General features: G+C 39.3%; 1 protein-coding gene across 4 annotated transcripts in view; it reads left to right on the top strand.

Moving 5' to 3' along the window:
* Positions 1-27,951, top strand: part of CASK (calcium/calmodulin dependent serine protein kinase) — a 361,240-nt gene that overhangs the window by 289,655 nt on the left and 43,634 nt on the right. The window contains exons 15-19 of one of the 4 annotated variants that reach the window (XM_054974055.1): positions 2,185-2,263; positions 5,793-5,878; positions 6,314-6,382; positions 15,902-15,970; positions 17,275-17,310. In XM_054974055.1, the coding sequence (XP_054830030.1) occupies positions 2,185-2,263; positions 5,793-5,878; positions 6,314-6,382; positions 15,902-15,970; positions 17,275-17,310 (339 nt within the window). The remainder of the gene's footprint in view (positions 1-2,184; positions 2,264-5,792; positions 5,879-6,313; positions 6,383-15,901; positions 15,971-17,274; positions 17,311-27,951) is intronic. The other 3 variants (XM_054974057.1, XM_054974056.1, XM_054974058.1) reach the window with 3 other exon arrangements.

Here is a 27,951-nt window from a genome sequence, read left to right as displayed (position 1 = left end):
CATAATCCTGGCAGCAGTATAGTAGTGCCAAGCTACCATGTAAAGCTACCATGTAGTTTACCATGTAAACTAGCCATTTGTCAGTGTGAATATAGCCCATTTTCCAATTTCAACCTAATCCATACTAAAATAACCTGACTGTAAGGGAACAACCTTCCTTTCATTCCAAGCCAAAAGAGGTCCTGGATTAGGTTTTATACCCAACATGAAACCCATACAGCTGTAATGTGGTTTTTGACAAGCGGCAAGGCACCACTACAAGCTTGGAAGGAATACTGAGATCTATATAGAGTGAAAACTAGAAACAAAGTTTATTAATGTGAATAGTACAAATACTTGGGGCTGTAGAACTAAGCAAATATCAAACAGTTAAATAGTATCAGCACTCAGATGTAATTTCTCATTTCTAGATGTCCACTAAAAAGCCAGTCAGTCTAGGCCTCCAAAACCCCAAAAGAGAGAGAACACACAAAATCATAGCTACCAATTCCTTTAAGATCTAAACAAGAGTTTAAGTACCATGCAAAGATACTAATGTCTAGGCACAGAATAATCCAAAAGGGAAGAGTCAAACATCTAGGTATGAGTATGAGGGTAGATTCTGGTAGTTGTTGGGCTGCAGAGCCCAAAAATAAGCAGTTATTTCCTTATCATGATAAGATGGAGGGAAGGCATGGGTATATAACCTCACTAGACAAGGGGGGGAGAAAGGGTGGTCCCAGGAATAGTTCCAAATACAGTAAAAGAGAGGAGGCTTTCAGGTGGGGTGGTATCTGTTCAGAAAAAATCTTGGCCTGATCAGTAAAATGGCACTTTGACAGACAATTCAGAAGTCCAAATTGGATTATTGGAACATCGCCTCTGAGGCAGGAAAAGAACAGAAGTGTCCCCATATGTGGATCTGGGTTCTATGTTTAGGTAGTGTGAAATTCTAATGCAATTACCTCCAGTAACCTCCAGTAACTCATCAGCAGCACTGTAAAGACCAACAAATTTTCAGGATATAAACTTTCAAGAGCCAAAGCTCCTTTTGTCAGATACCTTCGCAAAGGGAACTTTGACTCTTGAAAGCTTATATCCTGAAAATCTTGTTGGTCTTTATGGTGCTATTGGACTCAAATCTACTGCAGATCAACGTGCAGATCAACCCACCTGAAAGGAAATAACCAGTGTCACTGGAGCCTTGAATTATGGCTTCATTGCTGAACATTGGGCAAGCAAAGCTTTTCCCTGAAATATTTTGTTTATTCCTGTTATCATGATTGCATTCAACCTTGATTACTCCCCTGGTTCACTGCCTTTCATTCTGATAATGTCCAGCGATCTATCTACTTGTCTGATGTGAAACAGTGGGAGAAACTACTCTTGGTACCAAAATTGGAGGAGTGGGGAAGCAAAATGGAAGCAATCTCATAACATCAGTGACTTATGATAAACAAAACTTAAGTGCAAGCCTGTGATAGATCAGCACAAGCTTTTGCCACCATGTACCTGACATCTCAGTGACACCTGGACAACCTCATACAACCTTCCTGACTCACCATCCTTCCACATCTCACCACTCCTAACCAGGAGCCAGAACAGCTAATGTATCTAACTTCCTCATTCTCCTGGCATCTTTAAAAACCGTGCAACAGTCTTGTGTTTTACAAAAGTTCAGGAAGCCCCAGTGAGCTTGAATATTTTGCCAGACTGTTTTCAAACATTTTATTTATCTATGTTACAAAATTTATATCCTACCTCAGGAGGGCCACCAAGGCACCTAACAAATAAAACACACACATAATAAAATCACATTTTAAACCATTAAAAGCAACCAAAAAGAACAACATATCAAAACAAAACCAGAACTAAAATACATACTAAGACATAAGAGCCTGCATTGGAAATGAGAAGGGAAGAAGCATGAGGTGCTCCGTCTGTTGGGTAAGGTGATGAGGCATCAACAAGGACTGCAACCCTTCAAAATCCACCTCACCTTATTTATAGAACCATGATGCAAACTGTTGCTAGGAAGCTGTACCTATAAGCAGAAAAATGCTGGATAAGACATTACTTCCTCCATGCAACTGCCTTGCTGAGAATGCTTCCAATGGAGAAATGTTCAGGCATCTAAACTGGCCCTTAGCACCTGAAGAATCCTATTGTTGATCATTTTCTGAGTTATTTCATTGATCTTACCAGGGAATCACTTTAAAAATGAATGAGCTGAACCACTGTATTGTTGCAAGAATTATGCATGGAGGAATGATTCACAGGCAAGGTAAGGGTTGGTGCAAGAATAAGTTAGCATAACTTTGATGTGGTACTCATCAAATACTTTGGTGGAATGTGGACTTCATATCTAGTCCAAATTACATCTCAGTACTTGGTGCTGTTTAAAGGGTTGGGGTACTGTCCCTCATTGCTTTGATCAGTCCTATGACAAGGTATACCTCAAGAAGCAGCAAAATGTCAATGCTAAGGTGGACTTGATTCTCCATGTCAGAAATATGCCTGGTGTTAGCTTGTATATGGATGCAAGTCAACCAAGCTGCTAAGGGTTAATGAGCAGATCTGTTCGGAATAGGCTGTCACACTTTTCTTGTAACCCTGTCTCTCTGCATTGCTGCCTCAGTCAGCTACTCTCCATCCTCCAAGAAAATGTTTTTTGAAACCTGAGAGTCCTGAGCTGTTGGATTTCTAAAGGGATAGTCCCAAAAGGAATATCATTCAGTCCACTACAGTCATCTAATTTGAGGCAGAACGTAAGCAAGATTTATGGAAAGATTCCTTGAGACATATAGTTTCTGAATTGTACATCATAACAGCAGCAAGTTCATGCTCATGTCCTTTATGGAAAAGTATCCCTAGTGTTTACTACCAAATATATGACTTTTTCTGGCTTCTCCACGTTTTCCCCCAAACTGCAATTGTTTTGCAGGTTTCTACACAACATTGTTGTGAGGCTTTCCCACTTACAATGTTTCCTTGGTTTTGCTGCATGTTTCCCTAAATCTGCTTTGGTACAGTCTTTCCTGGAAGATAATACCCAAAGTGGGTTTGGGGGAAACGTGGATGGAAAGCTGCATATTTCCTCACATCCCTGTTCACATCTGGTGCCTTTTCCTCTCCTGCCTGCTAATCTTTTTCCCATCACTGCTGGCTTTTTTTGTTATCTGTAGTAGGTATATCACTATAGTGATATTCCTCCTACCCGTTAAAAAGAAATCAGAAAGCCCTCCAGAGGTGGTGGAGGAGGGAAATGGCAGACGCATAGGAAAAGCATAGGGAACCTCTCCTATGCAGAAACGAGCAACATGGGCATTCCCTCCATCTGAAAGCAGCGTCTGTCTACATTCAGGAAAGATTTGAAAGACCATTGAATCATGACTAGGGCTGTGCATGGGCGGGGAGATTCGGTATTCCCACTTCAGGTTCACTCGAAGCAGGAAACCGATTCGGAATACCCCTAAATCTGAAGCTGCAAGCAAGGGGAGGAACTCCCCACCACCACCACCCACCCTCCCTGGGGCAACCCCTCCACGCCCCCCTGGGGAGAACCCTCCACCCCCCACCCAACCCTGGGGAGACCCCTCCATCCCCCACCCACTTACCTGGTGGCAGGAGGGTTATCAGCTGGGCAGCGGGCCACCGCCACCATGGCGGCGGTGGCAGCAGCACAAGGCTGTGTGGCCTGGAGCCAGCCAGCTCCTCTGCTGCCACGCCGCCGCCCAAGCCTGCGGGGTGGTGGGGAAAGCCGGAGCCTCCTCCTCCGGCCCTTCCTACCCCTCAAATGGCCATGGTGTGCCAGCACCACGGCAGCCATTTGAGGGGCAGGAAGGGCTTTCTTCGCCTCCTCCAGCCCTTCCTGCCCCTCAAATGGCCGCCACGGCACTGGCGCACCGCGGCCATTTGAGGGGCAGGAAGGGCTGGAGGAGGAGGCTCCAGCCTTCCCCACCATCCCACAGGCTTGGGCGGTGGCGCAGCGACGATGGCTGTGACGGCATGGCAGCAGAGGAGCCGGCCCGGAGCTGCCGCAAGGTGGGGGGGGGTTGATGTTTAAAGGGCCCCGCTGCTGCTTGCAAGCAGTGGTGGGGGCCTTTAAATAAGCCCCGAAGCTTTCTGAAGCATTTCCAAATGCTTCGGAAAGCTTTGCTTCGGTATTCTGAAGCTAACCGAATCGGATCCGCTTCAGGTATCTTTACCCGAAGTGAAACCCGAATAGCACAGCCCTAATCATGACTAGGTCTTGATTTTTGATATGCAATTTTCTGACTTTGACTTTTAGTACCCATAAAAGGAAAGCATTCTATCTTAATACGACTGTATTCATTGAACATTTTATATTTACTGAATATATCTTGTATTGATACGTTTATTCATTTACTATAGTAGACCCTTGCCATTTGCAATTACAATAATTACATTGTTAAATTGTGCAGGAAATGTGGTTGTTTTGCTTCTGGGAGGCAGCAGAGCTCTGCCTTGCAGTATTCATCATCTCAGTGATCCCAGGAATCGATTCTCCATGAATGATGAGGGTCGTGTGTGTGTGTGTGTGTGTGTGTGTGTGTGTGTGTGTGTGTGTGTGTGTGTGTGTGTGTGTGTGTGTGTGTGTGTGTGTGTGTGTGTGTGAGAGAGAGAGAGAGAGAGAGAGAGAGAGAGAGACTTGAATTCTGGATCATTGTAAACTACTTGTAGAACATTGATCAGGGCTATAACCAACTTTCCATGCTAGGTGGAATTGCCTAATGATACATTAAAAGAAATTATTGATTTCTTCGTAACCAGCAAAAAGCCTCTATAATCCTCATGCTAGCCGGAAGAGTCTGTCTGTGCATCTTTTAGTAATTATGAATTGTTAGCATAGTAAAAACATAAATTGCAATAAAAATGTTTTTAAGTTCTGAAATTTCACTTGTAGTATACACTGTTCTTAAAGAAGTACAATAACTTACATAAATTAACCTTTCATCTCTTTAAGCACACACCATTCTCTCTTATAATAGCTAAATTGGGATTTTCAGGATCATTTAAGCAGTCTCAGAAAACCCACCTTTAGCTAGGGGGAATTGAGCCCCACAAGAGATTAATAAATATCTTGCCATTTACTTAAAACTTCATATTTAATAGTTTTAAGCGAAGTACAAAATAGAACCAAAAACCTTTGGATACTATGTACACAAGCCAGATAGTGTGCAATTTCTGCCAGTCCTTCAACATTGATGCATGAAAGATAAGTAGATAATTACTTAAAATAAACAGGAATGAGCATACTGCTTGTATCTTGGATTTTTACAATTATTATCAAGTCTACAAACATTTTTTTTATTTTTATTTATTTAAAACGTGTATATGCCGCCTTTCTACCCTAAACAGGATCCCCAAGGCAGCAAACATTAAAAACAAATAAACAATTTAAAACAACACATCAAAACAATTTAAATTTAAAACAACACCTATAATAATAATAAGACAATTCAATAAATAGAGCCATACAAACACACAACACAATGAACAGGGAGAAGGGCAAATAACAAACAAAAAAAAGTCTTCGCCCACTGGTGGAAGACAGCAAGAGGGTGGGGTGCAACATTTATATGAAATGTTAAATTTTAATTTTTTGCCAAATCTGTCTGTACAAATAAGTATTTGATATACTAAATTAAGAGTACTGGAAGTAAAAAGATTTCTTTATTCTTTAATGAATTCAGAATTTAATATTATTTCTGCAACTGTCTCTATATTGCCATTTTGGGGCAAATTAGTGCTTGTTTACAGAATGACATCTTGTTTTGCTACTTCTGTAGGTACACTTCATGTGGGAGATGAAATTCGGGAAATAAATGGAATCAGTGTAGCAAATCAAACTGTGGAACAGCTGCAAAAAATGCTTGTAAGTACCCAGAACACCATTTATGTGAAAATGAAAGTTCACTCCATTCTTTTCTATTCATTTAACTAGAATATAATATAGCATGGGCTAGGCATCACTAGCATTAACCAGCAGTATACAGGGCTATGTTTCAAGTGATTTTTGCTTCTTTGGAATCCCTAAGATGCATAGTGGTCATATTACCCCTCTCCTACCTTTCTGATAGATTTGCGTCACCAAAGTAGAATAGAATAAACTGTTCATCCTGGCATGGATGTGTTTTTTCACTTGGAACGATGTGTTCTAAAATCAGCTTTGTGCTTACCGTAGACTTTTCTAATTTATTGCTGTGTGTCAGTTTCAAACCAGCTACAGCTGGTGGGTTTTCTGCTTTTCTTAAAGTACCACTTTGAGGTTTTTCTATTTTATAAAAACCAAACACTTTGCTTTCTCCAGAGAGAAATGCGAGGTAGTATCACCTTCAAGATTGTGCCAAGTTATCGCACTCAGTCTTCTTCATGTGAGGTAATGAATTTAATGAATTATTCTCCTTCCTCTCAATCTTGTAACTAACTGCCTGCTGATGGCTGAATGTTATTGCTTTCTGGGAAATTGTTTCTGCCTGTGCTGTTAGATCATGCACACCAATTTTACAACAAAGATAACGGAACAGAATAGATTCTACCCACCTACTGTATCGTCCTTCTTCATATTCATTACATCTGCTCATTAAATATCCCCTAACAGCCTGTAACGGGGAAATGGGCTTTTCAGTATGTCTAAAGGAAAGCAAAGAATTAAGACATTGGGTGGTAACAGAATGCTTAAATATGTTTTCAGATGCCGGTGAACAGAACTTTGTGAACAGGAGGCTTTAAAGGAAAAAAACAAAACTCAAGGGATCTGATCATTTCTCAGAATTAAAATCCTGGAAGTACAATCACAAACTATTGAAATAAAGGAAATTAGAGTCTAAAAGGAGACAAACACCAGAAGTTCTTAAAAATATGGAAAATAAAGACAAAAGTTTAAGTAGAAAATGGGAAGCACCCACAATCAGAAAACTGGTGGCATTTAAGAAACAAAATCATTCAGTCAAGGCTCCAGTATGAGCAGCATCTAATAAAACTGCGAAAGATTAAAGAGTTCTGCCAATAACTTAAGGGAAAGGGTCCCAAAGGGTTTTTTGTTCTTTCTCAGTAAACAAGCAGGATTATATAATCAATAGGTGAAATATTAGGAAAACAGTACAGAAGACCAAATACTCACATGAAGAAGTGAAAGTCATATATCTAAATCTAAAGGCTGTAGGCTAAAATGTGTTCAAATTATTGATATATATGTTCAGTTTTATATTGTTAATCTAGCTGTCAAACAGCAAAAGTATGAGATACATGAAAAAATACATAACACAGATATCAAAAAAGTAGGGAAAGATGTCTCCAGTACTTGGTATACTGTCTTCAGTACCTCATAACCAATAATGTCAGAAGTTTCAATTTATGATGGCAATAATATAGCCAATGTATTTGTCCAGTATGAACAAGACTAGACCAGTGTAACTTTATTTAATAGTGTAACTAAGGCAATGAAATGAGGTTGATGGGAAAATGCATGATGTCCAGCGATGAGTTGGATCCAGCCTGCTTTTTCATTCAATCTCATCCAACACTCTTCCCTGTTACAGACCCCATAATTTTTGTATATGCAAAAATTATGTGCTTGTTAAGAAAAGGACCCTCCTTTTCTTAATAGCAGAAAAGCTGTTAGACTCAACCCTATGGATGAGATTGTATCATGTGAAATTTCTACCAATTCCCCCTCCCCCTTTACAGATCCATAAAGGCCCTTCATGCTTTTCCTGAGGGTCCACCAACTCCCAGGATCAGGATTTTGGGGGACACACGAAGCTGCAGTGAGAAGGGGGAAGTGAAAAAATTCTGTTCTGTGCTCACAGTACATATGATCCAACCTCATACATTTATGAACAAATTTATAACATTTCTTCCTAGCAAAAAGTGTTGCCTCTGTGCATGAGAGGAGTAAGATAGTTAGCTCAAATGCTATATAAGGAGAATATAAACTAACTAAAGGAAAATTCAGTTATAAGGAACAGAATGAGAGGAGTTGTATATTGGCTGACAAATAAGTAAGTGCTCCTTGGCTGATTGACAGTTTTAAAATCAATGATACACTCTGTAACATTTTAATATTTATATTCTGATCCAAAAAATCCGAGAAAGCTCCAGTTGTGTTTTTTGCAGTAAGAGGAATGAGAACCTTAATATAACTTGAATTAATAAGATTTAATTACATTTCATATTATATACAAATTTAGGACTATTCATTTTGTTGTGGTTGTGGGAAATGGGGATTCAAAGAGGCATGGCTTGGATAGTTTGGCATTTGAAATTTTAATAAGATTTGGACAGAGAGAGTTATATTTATGATACAGATATACCATAGGGAAATAAGGATCTAGGCAAAATACTGAAGAGAATTATGTGTGAGACAGAATTAGAAGATAACGGAATCAAGACAAACTAGGTATGATTTTTTGAAAAGGTCATATATTCAGAGAGAGAGAGAGAGAGAGAATATAAGTAGGAGTATAATCCAGTTGTTTTCCTTAACTCTGTAAGATGTAAAATGGACAACTAATTTTAAACATAAGGAAAAATATGTAAAATATTAGGAATATCCTATTTTTACCACAACCACAGCCAGACAAATTACCTGAAAGGGATTGGAATGGAACACTGCGATCCTGTACAGAGGTACTCTGTTTTGCATCCATTGAAATCAGTGGGCTTAGACTGGAGTAACTCTGCATAGGATTGCAATGTAAATTAACTAAATGCGTAAAGATTACTCACAATTCTGTATTGAGTGTGATTAGATTACCTCTTAAAGTCTTTCTGGCCCAATAAAGTACAATTCTGCAGTGCCTCAGTGTAAAACAATTTAAAATATTTTTCCAGAAGGACGACATAAATTAAAGACGTTTATTTTCTCTGTTTCCTTGTAAAATGTTTACAATGCTTGGTTTGTTTAAAATTATGAAAAGATCCTGTACTTGTATAAAATATGCTTTAATAGATTTGTTATGATTAAATTCATTTTAAGGAAGGATGTTTTTCCTACTTAGCAAACAAACTGGGACAAATACTATGTAAGTGATGTCATATTTTAAAATACTGCATGCTCAAATGTATAATTTGTTCCTGTGTGTGGATTCTAGTAATATATATTAATAGCAATTTAAATGGCAGTTTCATAATTTAAACTGAATGTTTTCAGATTCGCCATGAGCATATTTAAGCTATTAGAAAATACTCCTGCAAATGACTGGTCTGTGTCAATAGTACAGCACATTTGTAATAAATAGGAAGAGGCCATCTTTGCTACAAAGGAAAAGCCATGCTCTTTTTCACCCCTTTAAGAGTTACACAGCTTAGCAACACATAAGTTCTGGGGAGGCTTTTTTCTCAGTGAGAAGGGGCTATTACATTGCAATCACTAAATGCATCATGAACTGTATTCAGTAGGTGACTGTGACACATTTTCAGGTACAGTCTTTAGAACAGTCACAGTAATACTAACATGTCTCAAAAATGTGCACAAAGAAGTGAAAAACAAATGCACATTTGTTGTGATTAAAATACCGGATCACCCAGTAAGTCTTCAAGGAGGAACTTAAAGCAAAATTCTTTTTTTGAGGCATGTGTTTCATCATGTGCAGGTTCAACTTTTTTGAATCTTTAGTGCATTTTTAAGCAGAGATAAGATCAGATGAACTTGATTTTAGTAATCTTCACTAGAATAAAAGGCTACTATGATATAAGGAGCATGGGGTACTAATCAAACTCAAGGTCTTACAAAAAACAGTGCTCACCTTGAGATGTTTTTAAAAACTATTAGTACAGTGTTGTAGAAATGATTAAACACATTTGAATAGATGCCAGTGAGAAAAAGCAGTGTCCTGTCTGTGCAATTGGCAATACAGATAATCACTACTGAGAGTTCTTCTACATTAATATTTTTATCTTGAGTTCAGATTTCAGTTTTTCCCCTCATATTTTATACTTCCATACTAACTCAAGGGAAGAATTGACTCTTAATTTTCAAGATATCTAAAAAGCTAAGGACTGTGGGTTTGATGTTGTTAGAAAAGCGTAGCTTTTTCCGTAAGTCCACCAATTGTTGTATATTTTTGAAGAAAAAAATTAAGAAAAACAACAGAGTACCAGTGAGTTTCAGAAACCTCAAATATATGCATTATTTTATCATACTGCCAATATCAGTGCTGAAATATGAAGGGCTTGGGCATGCCCAAGGGAAGTGGATTATTTGGAACATCAGGTTCTTATAACATATTAGAAACAGCATTTAAAAGTCTCCTAAAGGTAAAATGATATAAGATCAACTTTTGGCTCTGTCTTTTTTTTTGCCAGGGCAACAGGGAGAGGAAGAATTCAGATCAGGGCTACAGCAGTGTGGGAGTAGAAAATAAAGCCTTTTCTTCTATGTTAATTTTGCAGTGAAAATCAAGCTTCCTCCCTAAAACTGATATTTGCTGGGGAGAGAGGTAAACAGGTACCATAGAGATATCTTTATTTTCCCCCCTGTAAATGAGGGGGCATGATTTGTTTCAGAAAAACAGTGCAGGAGAAAATGATGAAACATTCCCTTCCCCAACACCACCCAAACTAAATATGCCCTCCCCATAATTCCCAGAGAAGTTCAACCACAGTTCTGTATCTCTTTTTGTTTAGCAACCTGCTATATGGGGAGTTGTTCAGGTAGTGCTAACACAAAAAATGCTCTGATATGCGGAACAACTTGATATGTAGAACAATATGTTTCACATGCCAGCCCAACCTAGACTGTTGTCTGTTTACTCAAATACTGTCCAGTATGGAGCAGCCCTGGTATCATGTGGTGATAGAGAGTGCCCTCAAGTCATAGCTGACTTATGGAGACCCTTGGGGTTTTCATGGCAAGAGACAGAGGTGGTTTGCCATTGCCTACCTCGCTGGTCTTCATTGGAAGTCTCCCATCCACTTACTAACCAAGGCCGACCCTGCTTAGCTTTTGAGATCTGATGAGATCAGGCTCACCTGGGCTATCGCATAGAAGTAAACAAAAAGAATAATACATGTAGAGAATGATTAATTTATTAAGAAATGTTCAGGCTTATATCCAAAATATTGTTTTGATACCATGAGATATCAGGCCCATTCCATAGGCATATGATGCAAGATATGTGCCCTCAGCAAGATATTGAAGTAAGCAAAATATCTTGATTATGATGAGTATCATTTCTTTCTCCATACCTTAATTCTTCCTCTTCATTTTTATTTGGATTTATTTTGGATTTATATCATGATCGTGTTGTCTTTAGGAGAGCATAAAATTTCCAACTTCATTTTTCTCATCTGTAAACTTATACATTAAGGAATGCAGATGATGGCTGACCAATCATAATACATCACAGCATATTGACCAGAACACGTGACAAGCTTGGAATTCTTTCAGCACCAAAAGACATACTTGTCATTTTTCATATTTGCTAGATAGTTTCCTGAAATGACTCTTCTAAGAACAGGAGATTCATTTTTAGGAAGTGAAGTAGCAATAGTAAGTCTCTGAATGCGATGCTACTTACAAAAACAAAATACTAAGCAAACTACCACTATGATTCTCACTCTCCTCCATGTGAAAACTTTGACATAATGGAAATGCCATTGATAAATAAAAATACATATTATTTGTGAAATACAGTATATTTGGAGTTTAAAACAGGCCATATGTGTGGATCTTCCATTGGTTTCTGCAGATTTGAAATTTCATATGTTCAAGATTTCCATTAAAGGCATGCATATTAATCCTGCCTTTTAAATTACAGTTTAAGGCTTTGCTTTCATTTTGGTTAGACACCTGAGCGCATATAGATACAAAAGCACAAAAAGTGAAGAAAAAACAAAAAAATTTCAACATGGTACAAGAGAATATAAAAATATTTTTAATAAAGGTATATTAGGAAAATAATTAAGAATCTATTTTACAGAGAATAGTTTAAAAATTTTCATACTGTAACAATGGCAATTACAGGGTTTTGTTTTAATCAAAAGGGTAGATGAAAAGGAGACAAGAGAGATCATTACCCACTGCTCATTATGTAGCATGCTGCTTCCATTCTGCAAGCGTAAATATATGCCTAGCTGAAAGTGCAATTCCCCTCTACTCCAATATGAAGATGATTCAGTTGCTTGCGTAATGAAGTGTGGACCACTGTTATGAGGAGGGATTTTGTTCTATTTAAAATACCCCTATCTTCTCTAATAAGGTTTGTTGTCTATATGGGTACAACATTTCATATTTTTCTTTGTTGGGGAAATGCCTCAACAATTATGATATCATTGAGTGATGGCTATGTGTAAGAATTAAGTGTGTGAGCATCGCTAATATGAAATTATTTCTTTGCAAAATAAAATCACAATTTAAAATTTTGCATATAGTTTATAGTAGAATAATGTACAAGAAATATGCTGGCATGCCAGATTGTGAAACCCAATAGTAGTAGATACAGGGCTCATTTCAAGGGGAAACGCACAGGAACGCAGTTCCCCAAAGAGGTCACATGTCAGGTGGCCCCACCCACCTGACTCTCGGCCATTTTGGGCCCTTTTCAGCCTGGATTGGGGCTGAAACGGCCCGGATCAGGCCTCTGACGGGTGGTGGATCACTCTCCCACTCAGCAGTGGCCTGATCCTGACCATTTTGGGCCCCTTTTCGGCCATTTTCAGCCCCTTTTTGCCATTTTGGGCCCAATTTCGGCCCTGAATGGCCAGGATTGGGTCCAAAACAGCCAGGATAGGTGATGGCAAGGGGTGTGACATATGCTAATGAGTTATGCTAATGAGTTCCTCCAGCTCTTTTTCTATGAAATGACCTCTGAATAGATATATAGCACTGGCTATTCCTTCCCAGGAGAAAAGTGTTTTTAAGATGAAACTGACACAAATGTGTAGAAGTGTCAGTGTAGATTACAAATATAGCTGTTAAGCTTTCATTATTGCTCCAAGGTTGTTACCATGACCAGTTGAATATTTAGACTACATTCAGACAGATCTATTAGATTATTCTTGGAAGGAATGTGATCCAGCAACCATGGTGAAGCTAACTAGGTATGTGTTTGGTCAGTGCTTTGACAGAAGATCTCCTGAGAACCCAATATTCATTTTGATTCTATGGTGGAAGAAAGATGGAGATAGAAAATGTAATAAATTAATGTTGTAATATCACAAATAGAGGATTGTTCAAAGGTTGAATAATTTAGGTCTGACTTACTCTCACATTTTTGTTTCGTTTATATAGACTAAACTTCGTGCAGGTGTTAGGAATTAATCTCCACATTATTTCAAAAAATGAGGCTACTTACCTCACTCTATTTAGTTATTTCTCTTTCTTTTTAGAGTATGGATGAATATGCTTGCAGCAGACAAATGTGTTTGTCATGATCATCAAATAATATACAAAATTTCCTGTTCAGACCTAACACACCCATATTGCACCCTATGCCCAGTTTTGCTCTGTAAGCATTCTTTTGATATTATAAGGATTGTAAGCCTGAAAACTAACTAAACTGTTCCTGCATTAGAGTGTGCATTTAATTTTTTTTTAAACCTTAATTTTTTTCACAATTCTGCATTATTAATTCTGCTCCTTAGCTGCACTGTTGTTGTGGGAGCTTTTCCAAGTGCAGGGGTAATCAACCAGCACCCTTTTGCAAATTTTGATTGTCCTCCTCTAATGTTCTATTTAAAGAGTTACATGACAGTCCATAGTATGTCAAATACCTGATCAGGGACAAATCAATTAAAGCTTAAATACCAGTTTCATTTGATGATGTATTTCACTAAGATTATTGAACACAGAATAGCCTCAGATTGAAAAGTAATGCTGAAATTGGTTGAGAAATCAGTAAATTGCCAAATATAATGCCACCCTTTCCTCTGTTTTCTACATAAATTGCTTGCTTCCATCCCTTATAAGAAAGCAACATCCACTTACAGCTTTAACAAAATGTCTTATTATTTCTCCAGAATATTGTTCAGAGCAGGTCAGATAATTTTAGAATGTAGTAAAGAAAAATAGTCAGAAAGTGAAGCAGTAGTGAGATTTCAAGATCATCTGTTTTAATTCTGAACAGGACGGAAATTGCTCTAAGCTCTCACTGCATAATGGTTAACCAGCTTTCTTGAAACTACTATGTCAAGGGACTAAATATGCATTTAGTAATGTAACATGCGTAATGGATTCCCCAGTGTCAATTAAAAAAATAAATAACGGAAAGACGCAGTTTTAAGAAAAGAGGTGTGAGTGGAGTGATGCTTAACCTGTTTCCTGCTCACCTCTGCCGCCTATCCCCCCCCCAATACTTCAGAATTTGAATAAACATACATATTGATCCCTACAGGAGAGAAGTGTATGAGTCAGTGATTTCAAGCAGATCAACAATGGGGAACAGCTTTTTTCCCCTTCCCCCACTGTTTTTCTAATCAGTATTCCTCTCTGAATCAAGATTCTGCTATATGCATTTGCATGCAGTATGTAGTTAACCTAAGAGACTCTACAATTTGTCTAATTCTTTGTCTTAATATTTTATCTATCTTACCATTCTCCAGTATGGTATATCTGAGGACAGATATACAATCTAGTTTCCAAACCTGGGTAGGAAGGGGAGTACAACTAAGGGGAGAAATCATACAATAGCCAATCACAAAAGAGTCCAGTAGCAGATGCCCGCATCTGACAAAGAGAACTGTGATTCTCGAAAGCTTATGCTACAGTAAAGTTAGTTAGTCTTAAAGGTGCTACTGGACTCTTTTCGATTTTGCTACTACAGACTAACACGGCTAACTCCTCTGGATCAATCACAAAAGGTTATTCAAATAATAGTATCTGAAGCTTTTCTTCATGTGAAGTCCCTACAATGCTTTCTAAAGGTCAACAGACTGAGATTAGGCTGCTTTCCACAAGCAGAGGTTACCATAATATTTGGGCTATAATTGTAACGGCTCTGCTGCATACTCTCCTTGATCCTATTTGTTTAACAGCTATTACTTCAGTAGGGCCACTCCTGATCACATTGGGATGGTGCTCCCTAAAATATTCAGCTGTCCCTCACTGTATATATGTATGGATTGGTAAGCAAAAGTATACACAAACACATTAATATAATTATCCATTTATGTTGATATATTGTATCTAAGGAATTTATTTCTTTGTTTTCACAGCATAAGTGGTCATTGTTCTTTATATCGTCACAACAATTTAATATTAATTAAAACATTTTACTCCATTATAAATCACATACAAATAAGATTTTGAGTATTCCTATAGTGAAAAATCCAAATTCTCTACTTTTGTCTTAATGTTTTTCTGTAATATGTTTACTGTAGAAGTGTCCCCATAGCTGAGGCAACTATATGGGACTTAGTTATATACTACATGCCCCGTTAAAAAATAGATGTTACCTTAATATTTTCCAACTCCTACATATCTTAGACATTTTTTAGAAACCATATTTCTACTTTAATGTTGACCACTGTACCAAACTTCAGACTCTGAAGAGGCCATGATATTACTATGGTCAAAAATCATTGCCATGATACATAGATCAAGGTAAACAATGCATCATTTTCTTGAGGTCAGTTATTCAGTGCACCTTGTTTGAAAATCTCACATCATGTTGCGCAAGAATATTTGTTTAGAATAAAGAATTGAAGAGAATTAAATGAATCATTTCTAACATTTTGGTATTCCTGTGGAAAAAATCATCAGAATAAAACCTTTCCAAATAGTAAGAAAATGAGAGATCTGATCAAGGCTTATGTTTTAGGAAAGTTGTGTGCAGAGATGAAAAGGCTTTAAAAATTGGTTCCAAGCCTGTGGATATAACTGTTGATTTAAATATATCTGTGTTCTGTGGTAGTGTTGGTAGTGTTGTGTGATAATGAACCTTGTGTCTTATTTCAGAGAGATTCCCCCTCCACATCCAGACAGTCCCCAGCTAATGGTCATAGCAGCATTAACAATTCTGTTTCGGTAAGACCTCCAGTTCTAGACAGAGAGTGTTCAAATCTTGTTGGTGCTCATCTGCCTTTCCTGTTATGATGACATGCTCAGTGGAAAATTGTGTTCTACTGATAAAATAAGACTCTTAGCTGTCTAATCCCCCATTTTCGCTCATTAAGGGGCTTATTCAACAGCATAATCTTCTCATTAAAATATGTTTAATGAGTTACATTCAGCTCTAATGTAAAAATTCACTCATCCCTGAAGTGTGCTTATCATTCTCATCCTGATGTGTTCAAAATTAAACAAACATACAAAAGACTAATTTCCATTTTGAAATTTTTAAAATAGTGTTTTCAAGCAAAATATTTAAATAGCAGGTATTTGGGTTTTTTTTTCTAGACCTGGACTTTTGTTTTTTTAAAAAGCTTTCTAGATTGCAGTATTGGTTTCCGCTATCTGAGTTAAGGAATTGGTGTGTCCTCTGCTGTTGTGGTACGTGCACATATTTTGTGAAATATGAGCCTTGCCTGGATATGAAAAGCAAACGGAACTGGCTTTAAACTGCATTTATAAGCCAAGCTATTAACATCACATCTTTAACACAAAGTACTTCCCTTTTAGCCATATATATATTCAGGCAAAAATGTACTATTAAATGTAATGGTTGATGCTGCTATTATTTATCATTTGTCTTTGTCTGAACGTATATGGTAAAATGTTAGAAAGCACCTGTAGAGAAATTTTACTGTTCTTTGCCTGCAGTACTATCAGCATAAATACTTTGTTAAGATATATTATCATTTTCTGTGAACTTTTCATTAATTTAAATACCAACTAAACTATACCCTGTTAAAGGATTGCAGTTGTGATTAGCTAAAGGGATAAGTGGTTTACAGATAATCTAACATTACATGGATTAAAATGATCTTTAAATCAACTTGTAAATAACAATGACTATAAGCAGTATCTTTCAAATTGTAGTGACAAATATATTGGTTATAACTGCCCCATATATTTTAGAATATACAATAATTAGAATTTTAAGACTGAAAATGTAGTCTGCCAGATTTTCCTTCACTAACAGGTGCTTTTGTGTTGAAGATGTTGAATTCTCTATTAAAAGCACATTTTCTGTCTGCTTAAACTTTACCTGCTTTCTTCAGCTTGCTGCTAAAGAGTCTGGGTTTGACATTTTTTTCTATGAATTTATTTTTAAAAATGTAAGTTGTTAATACTTGCAAGTTAGCATTTTGCAGTAATAACACAAGTTTTGTAATGTATGTTTAAAGTAAAATGAAAATTTCTTTTCCTGGGTTGACTTTATTCTGCAGGACTTGCCATCAACAACACAACCAAAAGGACGACAGGTGAATAGCTCTTACTCATGGAAACTTTATTAATTTAGGTGCTTAGTAGCAAACCCACCTTACCATCTCAATATTGATAACGCATTGTGTGCTGTCCTTAATTCTACAAATGTTTTTTTCTACAAATTCTACAAAGACATTTTATGTTTTGCTCACGTGGCTTATTCACAGTAGTGCCATTGTTCTGTACCATTAATTATTATTTTGTTTGTTACTAACAGTGGCTATATTCAATATTGTATGGTATTTCCACACCAGCATTCCATGGGTATTTCATTTCATTCCTTTCATTTCATTTTGTGGTTCTCTCTTGCTGTCATGGAACTAATTTTCATGCATCTTGCATGAAATTCACACTCGGTGGGAGGGGGGTTCTTTAATGGATGCAGATTTTGAAGTTCATTGCCCTCTTAATAATTTGCTTCATTATTCTGTGAGAAAAGGCATGATTCTTGAAACAGAACAGTAAAATAGGTAGGCTTAGTCAGGATCAAGCTAGGCATGAGATACAGTTTCATGCATCTTCTCTCCAACGTTTTTTTACTTAACCCTTTCCCTTTTGCCATTTTTCTCCTAAAAATTATCCCCCCTCCCCCACGGTCTGCAATTCTCATTTGCAGACTGATATTATTTTCCCTGTTGATGAAAAGCATCTAGAGGGTGGATTTGAGGGGTAAAGATTAAACAGCCTATCCCCCTTCTATTGATCCTACATTCAAGATTTCAGCCTCCTCAGGCTGTTTTTGTTTTTGTTTTTTAAACCTATTGGGGAAGAACAATTACCCAAGTACTGTGTGTACTTTCAGCCACTATAGCAGTACAAATTAACGATTAAAAAATAACAGCTGGAATCCAAATGGTATATGATGTTTGGCTTACACATCTGGCTCCTTGTGATAGGTCCCTAACATTTCCTGGGCCATTATCATCTCTAAATGCCAGGTCTGCCAGAGTAGCATCCCATATGAGATACCAATAGAAATAATATCAGTTGCAACCCCTTCCTTGTATGCTTAGTTTGAATCCTACAAACTATGAACAATGAAAGTGGACCTTTCCTGCCTTTTCTTTGCCATAGCCAGCCTTGCAAAAAGGCATTGTCAGAGTTAGAAGACCTCTCTGGACAGAAATCTATGTGGCATGAGATGTTGCGGTGAGAAAAGGGTATCAGTTGAAATCCTGTCTCCTCACGTCTGCTAGTGGAGCATGTACTGGTACAAAAAGCTCCAGCAGTTGAACCAGGAACAAAGGCAGTTTCACCCCGTTACCATTCTTCATGGTAGTTCCTCGTGGCTTTTTGCCAAACCCACATCAGTGCCTTTTCAGAGGTCATGGGGGCTGCTGTAGGAAGGGAAAAGTGAGAAAGATCTATTTCACTTCCAGTTCATAGGAGTCAGTTCTTTTGTATATACCTTTCTGAATCCCATCGGTGTATAAAAAGAATCAATGTATCTAATTCTCAACATGGCCCCATTTGTGGTTACTTAAATCCAGAGACTGGAGTCATGGACAGACAAGATAGATCTTTCTACAAAACTAAGAAAATCCCCAGGTTTAAAGGAAAATCTGAAATCTAAAAATTTCTTTGGGGTAACCCTGCCTCCCCAATAATGAAAACAGTGCCTTTTGCTTTAAGAAATGAATGCCTTCAGTGGCCATTGCTGCAACAGTTTTGCCAGCATTCAAGCTTTTGTTTCTCTCAGTAAGTCACAGAGGGCAGGGCCTTTCCAAAGCTATTTTGGCCAGGGTAGATAAAAGTAGAATGATTGGTGGGTAGAAAGAAAAAAAGGAAGCATGGAAAGGTGATGATATAGGTCCTCGTATATTACAGGAGCTGCCAAGAGGAGAAACAAAAGAAAATAATGTGCAGAGGGAGTTACAAGGACAAGTTATATGCCCTCCCCAAGTTCTTGAGAGCTCCTCACTGCTCAGCTGGTCATGGCCAGCAGCCACCACTGTGCAACTTGGTCATTATTCTCCCAGGTAGAGGCTGCCAGGGTGAGGGAATGCTGAAGAGGGGGCAGCTAAAGATAGGGTGGCTGGCAGGTGAGAAGGAGAGATGAAAGCATAAAAGGGGAAGATGGTGTAGGATTTGAGGAGAAGGAAAGAGGATATGGCAGCAGAGGACAAAATTAAATGCCTCTGGCAAATCCTTATGGGTCCTCCCCTTGCCATTATATCTTATTCTCAATATGGCCCAGTCTGTGAATGACTTAGACCCAGAAACTGGAGCACTGAACAAAGAAGACAGATCTTTCTACAAACCTGAAAAACAAGTTTGCAGAAAAATCTGAAATCTAAAGAAAAATATATTTGTGGGAGCGAGATCCCACAAAATAAAAGAACCAATGCCTATGCCTCTAAGAAATGAATGCATTCAATGGCTGTTGTTAAACAACCACAACACTATCACCAGTGATCAAGTTTTGGTTTCTGTCATAAATGGCAGGGGCAGTGGGGTGCCTAGACCCTTTGAAGGAGGACTCATCATGGCCAGGCCTGGAAGCAGCCACCAACTGGCTTGCTACCACTTGACTTGCATGACTCAGCATGACTGTTCTACAGCAGCTACACCATGAAAGCCAGTGTAGTGTAGGAGTAAAAGTTTCAAACTAAGATCTGGGAGACTCAACTATGAATCCTCTATCTGCTATAAAAACTGATTGGGTAACCTTGGACCAGTCACACACACACTGCCTAACCTACCTCCCAGAGTTGTTGTGAAGATAAAATGCAGGAAGGGGAAAAGATGGGGTATAAACAAACAAATCAGTAATAAATATAGCAAAAGATAGGGGGCAGATAAAAGTTAGAGTGGGTCATAGGTGGGAAGGAGAGAAGAAAGGTGAGGATATGGAAGCTGCTAGGAAGAGGGAAAGGAAATAGTGTGGGAGGATGATACAGGAGAAAGTGCCCCCCCCCAAGGTTGTAGGTTCCTCATTTGGTGACCGGGCACAGCCCAGACCAGCAGACAACTCCACATAATAGAGTGGAGAGGAGGAAAGAAAGCTGCAGACAGTGGAGCAGACAACAGTTGGGTGGGTGGGAGAGAAGAAAGCAGGAAAAGAGGGAGAGGCTATGGGGGCTTTCAAAGTAAGAACAGAGGAAATAGTGGAGGAGGGGAAAATAAGATGCCCCCTGCAAGTCCTTGTGGGTCTTCTGCTTGTATCTGTACAGATCATTTATATGAAAAAACGTTTTACTTCTTTAATGAGGCACAAACACTTAAACAAAAAAAAATCAAGGTGGTTCACTACAATGGTGGCCAATAGTATAATGGTAAGTCTGAGCCAGCCTGTTCTTTCATTTTCTATCAATGATTGCATGAAAAACAATCTAAATAACTACTAAGTTTTTTGTTTTAGAAAAATGCAATTCTAGAAATTTAGACTAATGCACAGCTCAAAGTAAATTTCTTCTTGGTAGAAAGAGATTTATAAGCTTCTTATAGATAACTTAACAAAGTGGAGAACATTTAAGATCAGTTGAAAACTTCAGGGAGTCCCATCTTAGTCTTGCATTGTAAACTTGTTTTAGTCACACATTAAGAAGTTTAGCATAAACCATATAATATGTGCTCCAAAGGAAGACAACCCTGAATTAAGATAACACCCCCCCGCCCCATACTATACACAAAAAAGTATTTATTATTGGATAACTGTAACTTGTATGTTAATTGGAGGTTTTTTGATAGCATATGTGGGAAAAAACATGTTTTGCATTTAAGTAAATACAGTACACCTGCAATTCTTCATTTATGTATATTCAACATGAAATGAAGAAAATGGTAACAAAGTTCTTACAGATCATTCTTTTTGAACACATCATCATCTTTTGGGCCTGAATTCACTTTAGGGCAATTTCAAACAGCAAGTTTTAGTATTGTCAAACTATGACTTCAGTCAAGAATACGATAGGGTGACTAGTACACTTCTCAGCTAATACAGTTAATATTTGATAGGAATATTTTATCATCTAGATATTTATTTATTAATAAATTAATAAAATTATTAAATAGATAAATTTATAGATAAATAGATCTTCTAGGTGTACAAGTAAATAAATGATGATGGTCTGTCTTTTCAAGCCAAAAATACAGATTCATTGTCAGTTTTCTGTGAAGTCCCGCATAATAATAATAATAACAACAACAGCAGCAGCAGCAGCACTTATATACCGCTCTTCTAGACAGATTAGTGCCCCACTCCGAGTGGTGAACAAGTTAGTGTTATTACTATCCCCACAATACACCTAGGGAGCTGGGGCTGAGAGCAAAGCTACAAGTGACTTTCTTCACGTGGAGAACACTAGATTTTTCTTGCAAGGTTACCTGGGAAATGAAGTCTGAGCGGTCCTTCCCATCTCTGTTAGAATCGCTGCCTGAAGAGCCACAAGAGGGCTTCATTTGGGGGCAGGCAGCTGCTACTTTCTCCCAGGGCATCCTGCAGGCTGCCTGCTCCCAGGGAGCTGCTCTGGAAGCAGCAGTGTCGGTGAAGCTTCAGCCACAGCGGAAGAATCTGCAGCAGATCCTTTAAAAGCCTTTTAAATGCCAGCTGCTTTACAGCTGATGGAAGAGGATCCCCCTCTCATCAGCTGTAAAGCATCTGGCATTTGAAAACAACACTTTTCTTGCCGCTTGCAGGCAGCAAGAAAAGTATTACTCTTTACCCGAATCTTCCCAAAGCAATACAAATGCTTTAGGAAGCTTTGCTTCAGAATTCCCAAATCAGCTCAGCAATGCTAGTGCCATTTGGGAACCCCAAATCTTTCCAAATCGGGTCCGATTCAGGTTAAAAACCTGAATCAGAAACCTAAAGCGCACATCCTTACTCATCAGTAAACAGCTACCTGAATCTGAATCCAGGTTTGGATTTTACTCAAGGTTAGTTCTGGTTAACAAGAAGGATAGGGAGTTTAGACCCATTCTAGACTAGAGATCTAAGTAAATCCATCAAGGTGCAGACATGCAGAATGGTCACACTCTTAATGGTTCTACAACTTCTGCCTACTGGTTCCTGGTTTGTGATCCTCAGTTTAAAGGATGCTTATTTTCATACCCTTATCCATCAATCACGCAGGAAATTTTTGGAGTTTTCAGTTTGGAAGACAGATTTACCTGTACCAGATTTTACCCTTTGGCCTAGCTATGGCTCCAAGGGTTTTTACCAAATATATAGCAGTGGTTGTCACCTTCCTGAGAACACATGGGTGTTCAATTTATCTGCTACTTTCTGCAATTTATCTGCTTAATTGGCTACTTCCAGCTCAGTCCAGGGAAGCCTTATGCAGTCACATCGCTTTGATATTAAGGATGCATGAAGGATTAGGTCTGGTAGTCAATGTACATAAATTGGCCCCTTCCAGAAAAGTGCAGTTCATAGGGGCTATCCTAAATGCCTCACAAAGCAAAATCTTTCTCCCTCCAGAGAGGACATGGAAGATACAGGCACTAGTGTGGTACCTTTAGCAAGGCTACATATAAGACAGCTTCAAATTTGGGTCCTTTCAGTCCATAACCCTGTGATATACTTGCAGGCTAGAAAATACTCTATCCCAAGGGCAGTAGTCATTAAGCTGGTGGCTTTTTGAAACCGATTCAGGAGTGGAATGTGGGTCTCCAGAGATCAACATGATGATTACCACTGATGCTTCACTGGAGGGTTCATTGCCAGTACATCTCAACTCATGGTACCTGGTTGGTGGGAGAAATTATATATCAGCACATTAGCACTGCAGTCCATACATTATGCACTTACCTCCTTTGCAATTATTGTGGAAAACCAGAGGGTCCAAATACACAGAGACATGTACCTTTTTTTTTCAGGCTTTCTCTGTCCCAAAGCCGAGTCGACCGGCTTTTGGAACTCACCTTCCACACTCAGTGTCCTCAACGTATCTTGTGTGTGTTCGTAGCAGGGGGGAAAGGGTCCCCAAACAGAAAGCGCATTCTTTCTGCACCTCATCACAAATGACATTGGTGCATTCCCGCCCAACTTTCCTCTTTTTTTTTTTTGGAGCGCGTGCAGGATTGCACTATATTGTTGTCCTGTTTTTCAGCTTCTGTAGAAACTGGGCATGCATAGTACTCTGTTCTCTACCATTGATTTCCCACTCAAAGTTTTAAATGCAAGTATTTAATAAATATGAGAACAGTACAGTTTCATATCCTACTATATAAAAGGCAAGCCATGTTCACTAGCACTCACTCCTTATATCCACGGGGGCGCAGTATGCAGGGATAAGAAGCAAGGGACAAAACGGTTTGCCTCTCTGCTGCCTCCTTGGGGCCTCCAGAGGCCTGGTAGAGCTCAGCATGGGCTGAGGGAAGGCTCAGCATGGCAGTGAGGCCCTCCCAACATCCCACAGCAGCAGGGGTGGTGCTCCCTGCCACCTCCGCAGGGTCTTGGGAGGGCTGTGCATAAGCCAAGTGGTGTCTGAGGGGTCAGAGGAGGAGGGAGCCCTGCTCCATTCCCCAATATCCCCCTTGACTGATGCTGCGGAGAGTTGCACAGAGGTAGGGGGAAGCGCTGCTAGGGGCTGTTGTATTTTCCAAAACAACAGGCTTTAATGCTAGTTTGAAATAAAATCAGAAATGGCATTCCATTTCCAATGTTATTCCTAGACTGAGTGTCTGATTGCTGAGTGATCCAATGTAGCAAGCACTGCATTGTAATGGCGCAAGAACCATTAAAAAAAGGAATTATACAATCTTTTGTGCGAACCAGACACTTGTGTGGGAGGGGTAATGGCAAGAGGAGGGGTTTGAGATTTGTGGGAGGGCACATGAAAAGCGCAAAAAAAGCCTCCAGATGCATTGATACAGTAGATAATCATGCCAAAAAAAAAGCAGCATCAAAAAGGAAAACAGAACAAAACAATATACTGTCGAAGGCTTTAAAAACAATATAACAATATATTGTTATTTAATAATATAATAACACTCTATAATAAAAACAAAACAATATATTGTCGAAGCTGGAAAAAACAGCTTTAGAATCAGGACCCCACAAACCTACAGTCTGGTTCCGGTTCGTGGATGATACCTTTATCATTTGGTGCCGTGGTGAGGAAGAAATGATGGAGTTTTTAAACTACCTCAACAATATCCACCTGAACATACAATTCACCATGAAAAAAGAAATTGAGGGTAAACTCTCATTTCTAGATACCTTGGTCATCCACAAAGCAAACTTTCAATTAGGTCACAAGGTCTACAGGAAACCAACTCACACAGATCGGTACTTACACAGAAACTCCAATCACCACCCTCAACAGAAAAGAGGCATAATAAAAACATTAGTAGACGGTGCAAGACGGGTATGTGAACCGCACTTTCTCAATGAGGACATTAATCATCTAAACCATGCACTTCAAGCAAATGGCTACTCCAGAAATGAAATCAAAAGAGCAATTAAACCAATGATAAATAACTAAGAAAAAACAGTCCCCCATAGAAAAAGTGTTTTTGCCATATATCAAAGGAATCACGGATCAGATGGGAAAACTTATGAAAAAGCACAACCTACAAACAGTATTCAGACCCATCAGAAAAATACAACAGATGCTACGATCAGCAAAAGACAGTAGTGACCCCCTCACCTCTACAGGAGTATACCACATACCCTGCAGGTGTGGACAAGTTTACATCGGGACCACACAGCGTAGCATCCAGACAAGAATAAAGAACATAATAGACACTGCAGACTTGGCCAACCTGAAAAATCAGCAGTGGCTGAACATAGCCTAACTCAAACAGGACACAGTATCCTATTCCAGGACACCAAAATACTGGACAACACGTCCAACTACTTTGTCAGATTGCACAGGGAAGCCATTGAAATTCATAAGCATAAGCACAATTTCAACAGGAAAGAAGAGATTTTAAGAATGAATAGGGCATGGTTTCCAGTCCTGAAAAACACCAGACTAACAAAATACTCTACATCTTACAATAGCCCTGCAGATAAGATTGTCATATCAACCACCAATCCATATGCAAAAGAACCTTCTCAGGATACAGTGAAGCTTCCCCCCATTAGCATTCCACACCCTGGGAAACTCTTACAGGATGACTCAGCCCAAACCCATCTTACTGAGTAGATATAAATTACCTGCCAACATCTTCTCCACACATTGACACTGAGAGATCTCTGTCTTTCGGTGCTACACCTCTGAAGATGCCAGTCACAGCTGCTGGCGAAACATCAGGAACTACAATGCCAAGACCACAGCCATACAGCCCAGAAAATCTACAACAACTAAAGAACAAAACAAGTTTCACAAAAAACGCTTAAAAACCAGGATCACTCCCACTCACACATGGGAAACAATGACATATGCAATGAGTGAGATAACCTGCCAAAGTTCCGTTAGCAGGCCGTCTCATTAAGGACGTGTGGAAGCAACCAATGGCACAGCTATGTTTTACTTAAACAGAGGGGCACCACATCAAGGACCCTGTTCAAGGAATCCATTCTAATATGGACTTGGCTGTGGGACACAGGGTCTCTTTGCAAGTAGTCCACATTGCCAGCACATTAAAAGCTTTAGCAGACAGACTGAGCAGGTTGAGATCTGCTATTCACAAGTGATTGCTGAAGGACTATTACTGGGACGATTTGCCTCCCTGAATCTAAACTCTCTGGGATTAGAGAGTCATTCTGGTGCTGAAGCCTGGAACCCTGAGGAGCCCTTCTCAAAACCTGGCAAAGCCACCAAAAAAAACTTCCCTGGGGTTCCAAAGGGCTTTCACTCACAAATAAATACTGCTGTTGTAAAAATATAGAAATCTTAATTAGATAACAAATAGAATAAAGTTGTTAAAAAACCAGTAGTCTTAGCAGATCATGTAGCATTAAAATAACAAAGCTAGCTAACTAGATAATACATTCAATACATGGAGCTTAAATGGTAGTTCACTCCTGAGCGTAGAGCAGATACACAGACCAGCACAGTGAAAGGATAACAAATGAAAAACTTGGTAGAAATGTAGCTGGTGATTCATAGAACAGGTAGAGAGGAGGTGGAAAAAACATTGATTGACCCATGCTCAATTATAGGATTTCGCCTACTGTTCAAGATGATCCATGGTGACCAATAGAATTCCCTGCTTCTGGGAAATTTCCAGAAGTCTCACCTCATTAGTCCTTTCTTTCCCCTTCCAACTCTCAAATCAATTAAGGATGTTCTGGATGTACAACCTTGGGGAGTTAACGGGGAACAAGAGTGCCTTAGGCCAGGTGCATTTCATTAAGGAAGCTAGTATTCATTATTATTATTTATTTATTTATTATATTAAATTTTTAGTTCGCCCTCCCCACCAGGCAGGCTCAGGGCAGAGTACAACATTTCAAATTACATAAATACAGTTAAAAACAGATAAAACAGTATACAAATAACATTAAAATAACTTAATACAATACAGCTTCTCTTCAGATGATGATGATAAAATACTGCTTTTCAAGCCTTGGCTCATATGTAGGGTGGTGGACAGATCTTTAGTGTGGCCAGTGGAGGCCCAACCTAGCCTTCACCATATGCCTGGTGGAACATCTCTGTCTTTCAGGCCCGGCGGAAAGATAATAAATCCCGCCGGGCCCTGGTTTCCTCAGACAGAGAGTTCCACCAGGTCGGTGCCGGGACCGAAAAGGTCCTGGCTCTGGTCGAGGCCAGGTGGGCTTCTCTTGGGCCAGGGACCACCAACAGTTGTTTATATGTTGAATGAAGCATCCTCTGGGGTACATATGGGGAGAGGCGGTCCTGCAGATATGCTGGGCCCAGTCTGCATAGGGCTTTATAGGTCAACACCAAAACCTTGAACCGGACCCAGTACTCAACTGGTAACCAGTGCAGCGGGCGTAGTATAGGTGTTATATGTTCCCTAATTGGGGCCCTTGCAATTACTCGCGCAGCTGCATTTTGGACCAGCTGTAGCCTCCGGATCAGGCCCAGGGGAAGCCCTGTATAGAGCGAGTTGCTGTAGTCTAATCTAGAGGTGACCATTGCTTGGATCACTGCAGTTAAGTCATAGGTTGATAGGTAGGGGACAAGCTGCCGGGCCTGTCTTAGATAGAAAAATGAAGACCGAGCAACCGCTGCGACCTGTGCCTCCATAGTCAGAAAGGCATCCAGGATCACCCTCAGGCTCCTAACTCTCGAAACCAGTGCAAGTAGCGCTCCATCAAGAGCAGGGAGCCGGAGTCCCGTGCCCATGGCCCCCCAACCACATGCAGGACCTCCGTCTTTGTGGGATTTAATTTCAACCGACTCTGCTTCAACCATCCAGTCACAGCTTCGAAGGCATGCTCCAAGACATCTGGGGCAGAGTCAGGTCGACCGTCCATCATCAGATATTCACATTAACCTTTTGGAGGAATAAAGGCCCTGCTACATCACAATTACATGCGACTGGTGGGGCCACCAAAGGAAATAGCAAAGCACCTATGTTCTGTTCCAGAGGAAGAATGGATCTAGGATCTGTAGGAAATGCCTTTCAAGTCAGATGGTCATTATCCCTGTTTTATACCTTCCTGCTCTTACCTCTAATCCAATGTGTAATCAGCAAGATGCAGACAAACAAACCCAAATGCATACTGATAGCACCATTTGGGCTATGTCAGCTGTGGTTTCAATGGTTGCTAT

Source organism: Eublepharis macularius, chromosome 3 (genome assembly GCF_028583425.1).
Source record: "Eublepharis macularius isolate TG4126 chromosome 3, MPM_Emac_v1.0, whole genome shotgun sequence".
NCBI classification, from domain to species: Eukaryota; Metazoa; Chordata; class Lepidosauria; order Squamata; family Eublepharidae; genus Eublepharis; species Eublepharis macularius.
Note: the sequence above shows the minus strand (reverse complement) of the source record. Positions and strands in the feature narration are given on the sequence as shown.